The following is an 8,476-nucleotide window of genomic DNA, read 5'->3' as shown; positions in this document are numbered from 1 at the left end:
TGCTTTTTTGTATGAGGTGGAACACTCATACTGTGATTTTATAGTTAAAATCAACACATCAATAGCTATATGAGAGCTTTCTTTTACCATGGGCATGATGGCTTGACAGATTTCTTCAGAGTCCAAGTTGGGATGATCTTTGTTGATCCCTCCAGCACAACATGTGTGAGGACCGTTGTATACCGTTAGTTCTCATATATTGTTTTTCCTCTTCCTCTTCGATACGCGAACCATCCAATTGTATCTGTTTTCACGTCGGGCACAGTGGCATACATATTTTTTGTCGTAGAGCGGTCGACTCTGGATTGAACAAAATTACGGATATTGGAATTTTTTATAGCCATCATCGCTTCTTCTTTACTTGAAACTCCATGACTAAAGATAACTCACCATTATTTATTGATGAGTAAAATCCATAGTCACCGAGATGAGGTATACCCGCAAATTCTGACCCGTACATTGCACCATAGTCAACTTCACACATGTGTGCTGGAGGTTCAGTTTGTGCCACATTTGAGGGAACTTTATCTACATCATCATCATCGGAGTTGAATTGCGGTGATTCTGGGTGAATGAATAGTCCAGTCTCAGCACAATCCACACATGGCTCACGAATCAGTTCTTCTGGTGGAGATGATGGTTCCTCCATGCTCTCCACATTTAGGTCGAAGAACCTACTACTTGCATGCATTCCCCTTGAACTAGAAGGTATATCGACATTGAGATTGAAAAACTCGCAATCAAATGCCTCCTCCTGGAGCTTGAAGCCATCGTGTCAAATGGAAACTGCACAGATTGTTGCGTCCAGGGCATCTCCATATTAAGGTCAAAGAAATTGGCAGATGAATGCCTTCCCCTTGAACTGGACGCGATATTTCCATACGGATTGTTCATGGACCCACATCGGTACAGATCGTAAGAAGTTGATGATGAATGTCTCCCTATTGAAGTTGATGAAATGACACCATGATGTGGGTTTCCCATTATGGCATTAAAATCATTACACATTACTGTAGTCGGGCTGTCAACTTGATCAGTTTGTTCAGCTAGCCCATAGTGAGAGCTTAATGACAGACCCAAAACAACACGTACTTCAACAAACTTTGCATACATCTTTGTATCGGCGTTTGAATAATTATTTTGAGAATCAACCATCATTTCAACATCATCATTGTTCGATAGTTTGAATGCTGTATAAGTTAATGACAACAATGATGTTGGAAATATATACTGAAGCGACAACATTCTTCTAGTACTTCCAACATGAATCTTCCTTGAAATCTTCGTTATCAGCTCCTCAAGAGTTATATTTCTCTTGAAGGATATTTTAACATAATGATTTGATACGAAAACAACACCGTTTTCATCTTCCCGAATTTCTCCATCATAATAAACAATAACTGAAATTCGCGTCATTCTTAGAGTTTGAAAGTGAGACAATCTTATATCTTCACAAAAAAAAACCTGAAACAAGCCTAATTAAATAAATAATATATGAATTAAAATATAACATAATAAAATTTTTACACATAAACGTAAATAATTTAAATAATATAATTTTATATTATTACCGTATCAGTAAAAATATTTTGACGTATGCTCATGCTTTCCAGGTTTACAACCACAAAAATTAATTGAAAACAATTAGTACAATATTTTTTTTCTTCAAATAATCATATATAATTATAAAACAATATTATAAAAAATTACCTTATAACGAAAGATCGAACGAACTTCTGAATCAAATATAAGAGGATTGTCGGGTGTTATTTACTGGTTGAGGGGATTATTGTATTAGTTTTTCGGTTGAGAGGAAGTTGTGAGAGAGTTTACGGGGAGAGGAGTATTTATAGCTGAGAGGAGACTCTTTAAACCCGAGAAGTGCGGATGCAATTATACAAGGCGTAACCCATGTACTGCGTTATTCTAAGGCCTGTCATAATTGCAGGAAGACGCGTCCCATGCACCGCACTATACACCTACGTGTCAGAAGGCGCGGCCCATGCACCGCGCCTTACCTAGCGTGTCGTCATGTCTGCATAAGGCGTGGTACATGGACCGCACCTTCCTGCAAAAGGTGTTAGATCGAGAAATAAAGATGAAAGGATGTCTGATAGGAAAATAAAGTTTTAAAGGGTGATTTTGGGGGAAAATCGCCTGAAATTAATGCACATTTGAATTCCGATAAAATTTGCGAATTATTACCTAGATTTCAGTTGTCTGACGTGGCTAATTGATTTGACACCCTGGAATCCACGTTGACCTTCCTCTCAGACCATCCCCTTTCCAAAGAAAAATCCATTTTGTTTCGAACTCCTCCTTGCTCTGATCCTATATCCTAAATAAAGTTTTTTCTTTTTTCAACTTTGGAGCTCTTCTTCAATGGATTCTTTGCCCAGATCTTTCAATCCCAACAAGCACCTCAGAGAACAGTTACCTAATCTTTCTCCATTTCCCATTTTTCTTAAATCATATAATACCGAATCTCATTGTTTGAAACCATCATAATCTGCAGATTCGTGAGCAATTTGCCTGGATCTTCCATGCTTCAAGTCTCCGCCCTGTTGAACAATGTTGCTGTAAGGTCTTTTAACACTTCAATTCCTTTAAACATCTTTATCTCTCTAATGCACCCCTTTTTTCAGCTTCTAATGCTTTTGCGGTACACTTTCTGCTCTAAAGCAGTCAACGGTAAGGTTATCGATTCTTATTATAATTTCTTATTTTATATGCCGGTGTAGAATTCATTAGTGTTTATTATTGAATCTGTTTGAACAGATGCTAGTAGGAGTTTAAAGTCTTACCTAGCCTCATTAGCTTTGGAATATGTCTTCATTGTACTACCCACGCTTTTAGTTTTCACTGTAAGTACTCTCAGTTACCACACTAAAGATTTCGTTAGAATCCCCCCAAATTCGACTCTTTTTTTTTTTTTTATAAAAAGAGTTATTGGTATTATAGGTTCTAGCAGAGTGGTTATATGAATGCACGATTGGGTTATTCTTATTGACGATCTTCTGTACTGCAGTCAAAAGGTAGAACTTGAATTAGTTGCTTATACATGTTATTTCTTCTATCATTATTTTAAAGACAACTGTTTTTGATGTAAAAGTACATTAACTCAAAACCTTGTAATGCAGAACTTACTGTTTGCCTTACACGGAAGGACCTAATGCAGCTAGAGCAAGCATATCATCTTATAGGGTTGTTACGGTATAATGTTTTACCTGCTTGCATATCATGCAATTTGGTTTCTTTTGGAATAAATATCTTTGCTTCATGTACCTTCTCTAATTTGTGATAAAGGTTTCAGTGGGAATATTATTGTCACAACTCACATTCTTGTGTATCATGGCTGTTGGTACAGATTTTTAAATAAAATTGTAATACATTTTGTGGGAAAACTTTTGCAGATGTTTATCACATGCTTGTGTATATTGGCTGTTGATTTCAGAATATATCCTAGAGAATTTGCTAAGACAGAGACTTACGGGACTGGCTTGGTAAGATATTATCAAGTTCCTTTTTTGTTCTTTCTATCTTGATGCATATTATTTCTTAGTTTATTAATTTAGCTTGAAGTAGATAATTTTACTGTTTTTTATGGTAAAACCCATGTGAACATTTAATCCCGTATCCTTGAACATGACATTTTTTTTATCATTGTCTTCAGAATGAGTGTCTATATTCAATCACTTTGAGAAGTTCAAAGGGGGTATCTACATTCTTTGATAAAGACTATTACATGTGAAAAGTGGATGTCTATCTTTCACTTTGAGAACTTCTGAAATTGTCCTACCAATACCTCAAAACTTATTGAACTTGTTTGTAATTTTAGTAAACTTATGTTTCTATCCTAGCAAATAACAATCCCAATTATTTTATTTTATTGATATTTTTTAACTTTCGAACAATTTTGTCAGATGGACCTTGGAGTTGGCTCCTTTGTGCTAATGAATGCAGTTACTTCGCGGCAAGCACGAAACATCTCATCACCTATGTGAGTCATTGTTTTCCGGATGCTGGTGTTAACTTGTCTGGTATAATGCTTATCATTGTAAATTCATTTTAGTGTGAGCATATGTTATAATTGTAGCATCACAATTTTCTTTTGTGTATGCAGTACATACATATATACTTTTTCATATCTATGTTCCGATAATTTTTCTGAATGCTTTTGAAGGAGTCGGTGGAAGGAAGCTTTTAGATCTACAATTCCTCTACTATTGTTAGGGTTTGTTAGACTTGTTTCTACATTGAGTCTCGACTATCAGGTAGAATATATTTCTTCGCACCAGACATTTTGTAATAAATAATAATAGTTTTTTGCAATGGCATAGGATAAGTTGTTTACCGTGTCTGCTCACTAACATAAAACTAATGAAATTCTGGGAGATGTGTAAAATAATGCTCCAAACCTGTTTGTATTCTTAACCAGAAATCCCTCTGTATTTACCGAGAGAATCATTTGAATACTCACTATTTATACAAACTGGTTTGAGTGCATGATGCTCTTCTCAATTTTGATTGTTCAACTTTTCACCCGGTGGTGATTGATAATCAATACCTTTTTTGTTTAATTCCATTTCTTCCTTACAGGTACATGTGGGGGAATACGGTGTGAACTGGAATTTCTTTTTCACACTCGCTGGTGTATCTATTCTCACATCTATTTTAAATGTTCCTGCAAAATATTCTGGAATTCTCGGTTCAGCAATTTTAGTTGGTATACCTTCCTATTTATGAAGTTTGTTTCTATATGTTGGCATTTTCCATTTGGTTCTTCTTGTACAATAAGTTGACTTTCTAACTCTCAGGGTACCAAAGTTGGTTGAATAATGGGCTAAATGTTTATCTTCTTTCTAATGAAAGGGGTAAGGATATCATAAGCAGAAACAAGGAGGGGATTTTTAGCTTATTTGGTAAGGAAATTTCTGTACTCTACCTAATGTACTATTGGTATATATGCACAGTGGGGGATCCACGTTAACAAGAGGGCGTGAATGTGCTCACATTGAAATCCGAATTTTCTTCGGTTAGATACCTATTTTAGTGATGGTGCCCACCCTGAAATTTTATTTGTGCCCACTCCATTCAAAAATTGTTTTATTAACATATGTGTGCCTACTGCCCACAGCCCCACCCTCAAATATTTTCTGGATCCGCCACTGCACATGTGTCATCATAATTTTTGTTGCACCTACAGCTTTTTTTCTTGTGTCGTCGTTTGTAAGGTTCTTACGATCCCAATTCCTGAGCAAAAATCAAACTGTATTCTTGACATTTTGATGTTAATCTTTGATCTAAGTCTCACCTAGCTAAAAAACAGCTTGTATTGGTTTGAAGGAAATTGCAAATTATTTTTTTTTAAAAAAAAAGAGAGAATGATTTCTTGATTAAATTTAAGTACCTGTTCTTTCATTGATCTGTCTTCTTGATTTGTTTCCACTTTCCACATAATAATAGGCTATTGTTCTTTTTCATAAAATATAAAACAAAATGGGGCTGCAGTCTATGCATTCCCTTTTCATTAGTAATTCTCCTCATCATGTCATCTGATATAAGATTTCGTCAAGTGATTACTTGTTATCATACCCAGGATACTGGGGTATGTATCTTATTGGTGTTCAGGTGAGTTACTACCTCTTCTTTGAAAACCGCCCAACCAAGCAGAGAAGCAAGCATGAAACTCGATTCAGAGTCTGCCTTCTTACTATTGTGTTTTGGTATATATAACTCTCACATGATTTTTGTTACCAAAACTGATTGTGTTGATTCAATAAATTGATTGCATGGAAAATGAGCTAATTTTTGTTACATCTGTTTGTTACAGGATTCTAACATTGCTTATAGACAGGCATGTTGAAAGAATTTCACGTAGAATGGTAGGACATACTCATCATGTATTTACTAATTTGTAAAACCATCTTGGAATTGATAATCATGATTAACCGTTCTATACAATTTCTGCAGTGCAACCTGGCTTATGTAACTTGGGTGGTGGCTCAAAATCTACAGGTTATTCTTATTTCCTCCCTTAAATACGGAAAGAATCAAATGTCAATGTTCATCATCCTTTTGGTATTTTTCATTAAATTTAGAAGCTATCAATGTAAAACATTCCTTTTCCTAAAACATAAAAGATCAGGTCTAGATCATTGGCAGAATTACCATGTTTCTCATTTTCTTATTATTGATATCTCCTCTCTATATTGCGATTGATTGGTTGGGCACATATTGAACCATCTGGGCCTTAGTTTTAATATCTATTTTCAGCCAACATGGAATCTCAAAATATACCACTGTATATCTTTTTTAATGTTCAAAAAGAGGCTTGGATGATGATGATTCTATGATTATACATGCATGTTGATTACTATGCTGAGTGAAAGATGGAGGGCATTCTTTGAGTAAGTTTCCTTTTTGTTTAAGATATATTTTGAAGATATGAAACTCAGTTTGACATTTGTAAATCAGTGTCTTGTGCAGAAATGGTGGCAATATGGTGAGACAGAGGGATCTTTTTTTGTTTCGACTTAGGAATAGAAAATCAAGCATCAACCATGCCATTGATAGGCATAAGTTTTTGGTATAATTGGTGAACATAGATGCAATTACTTAAGAAAAGATAACCGAAATGCATGTTGGTGTTTTCACGATTTTATTCAAAGCTTTGCAAATATACATAAAAGAACTATGTCCTGATCCTTTCGAACAGTGATGGATGTGTATAGTTTTATCAGCTACTGTTACATTCGGTGCATGGATAACGAAAGGCTTACCCATTGTTTCAGCTATTAGCAATACGACTTCTCGCCGATAACATCGTTGGGAGCAAAGTTTTAGCTCTCGAAAGAGCATTCGACCGCAATTTATTGGCATCTTTTCTTGTGGTAAAGTGACCATCCCTCTTTCTTCATTCATTCATTCATGTATGTGACTCGAGGAATTTTATGTTTTCCTCGACCATCATCTCATGTTAGAAATAAGTAAACAGGTTGTGTTTCTTTATTTATGATTTAATGCAGGCAAATCTGCTGACGGGGCTGGTAAACTTATCTGTGGATACCATATTTGTGTCATCATCATCGGCTGTTTTGATCCTGGTTTCCTATTCTTTAACTTGGTGTGTTGTCATGGCGCTCCTAGATTTTTCTGGCATTAAGTATAAATTCTGGTAGGCCCATCTCATGCTATGAAAAGCATTTGTGTTTTGAACTATAATAGCCCTGATATGTCTCTATGAACAGGGTAACATTCTGATCTCTAATACAACTTGTACCATCCATACTCGTTAGGGTTGAATGACATATACTATATTTAGATATTGTATACAGAAACAGTTACTTTTCGTAATGCCAAGAATCTCGGATTTAGAGTGAGAAAAGGTTTTTATATGGACTCTTATTTTCCTTCCTTTATTGACTGGTGGGTTAAGGCTTACACTATGTTATCTTCTGCCATGGATTGTGTTAACATGGGTTAAAGCAATATTTGAAATTATTCCTACTAATCGTATAGATTGCGTTAACATGTGTAAATGTAGACGTCTAACGTTTTTCAAGTGTTTGTTTCGTCACGGTGGTTAAAATTCTGTTAAATATTACTCAACTATTCAATGTTTGACGTGTAGTCTATTTTTCCTTTAATTTTAAAAAAATGGAAAGTTTTGGGTGAACTACATAAATGACCACTCAAGGCTTGGTTTTGAAATGACCACCATTTTTAAATTTATCAATATGACGATTGCTATTTAAATGGTTTTAATATAGTCACATGTCGTTATTATTTAACGGAGGTGTTTACGTGGCAGTTAACAAAATTGGTATAATTAGGGCTCGAGTCCTTGTAAAGTTACATATTCGTGGTGCTGGAACCTTGCTTTGTTTTCTTCCATTTTGGTCACTACTTGTATATGATTTGTTTCCTTGGATTTTCATTTAATGCAATTTGATCCTATTTTGTTTTTAATTTGTCAAATGCCATAATTTGAGCATTTACTTTAAAGTCTTTTATTCTAGTCATGTATTAAATTTATAGATTAAATCCTCTATATTTTAGAATTAATCAATTTGATCACCAAGATTAACATTAATTCTTAATTTTTAATTAGGTCCTAATTTCAATTTATCTCAATAACAAGCGTGAGAATTAACTAAGTGGTTAAGGCATGCACAAGTTACCCTTGGGACCCAAGTTGGATTCCTTTTGGTGTCGAAACTCATCTTCATTTATTTTCACTTCAATTCAAAAGGTGACACGTGTCACCTTTTGATTAAATTTATTTTTTTATAAAATTAAAATTAAAAAAACCCTCTAATCAGATTGTGATGTGTCACAATTTGATTGGAGAAATAAATTTATTGATTTAAATTGAAACTAGGACCTAATTAAAAATTAAAGTTAATCTTATGATCAAATTGATTAATTCTAAAATCTAGGGTATTTAATCTATAAATTTAATACATGGCTAGAA

General features: G+C 34.6%; 1 protein-coding gene across 1 annotated transcript; it reads left to right on the top strand.

The window, feature by feature from the left end:
* Positions 1–2,327: 2,327 nt before the first annotated feature.
* On the top strand, positions 2,328–7,269 carry LOC120177814 (uncharacterized protein At4g17910). The gene is made up of 16 exons (XM_039183827.1): positions 2,328–2,432; positions 2,516–2,579; positions 2,646–2,691; positions 2,779–2,864; positions 2,962–3,035; positions 3,141–3,213; positions 3,414–3,503; positions 3,924–4,000; positions 4,184–4,274; positions 4,600–4,726; positions 4,818–4,922; positions 5,600–5,726; positions 5,834–5,885; positions 5,974–6,018; positions 6,795–6,893; positions 7,029–7,269. Exons 1-16 carry the CDS (start codon positions 2,383–2,385, stop codon positions 7,179–7,181), a joined length of 1,359 nt encoding a protein of 452 aa, XP_039039758.1. The 5' UTR covers positions 2,328–2,382; the 3' UTR covers positions 7,182–7,269.
* Positions 7,270–8,476: the final 1,207 nt, after the last annotated feature.

Source organism: Hibiscus syriacus, unplaced genomic scaffold, assembly GCF_006381635.1.
Source record: "Hibiscus syriacus cultivar Baekdansim isolate YM2019G1 unplaced genomic scaffold, ASM638163v2 tig00003454_pilon, whole genome shotgun sequence".
NCBI classification, from domain to species: Eukaryota; Viridiplantae; Streptophyta; class Magnoliopsida; order Malvales; family Malvaceae; genus Hibiscus; species Hibiscus syriacus.
Note: the sequence above shows the minus strand (reverse complement) of the source record. Positions and strands in the feature narration are given on the sequence as shown.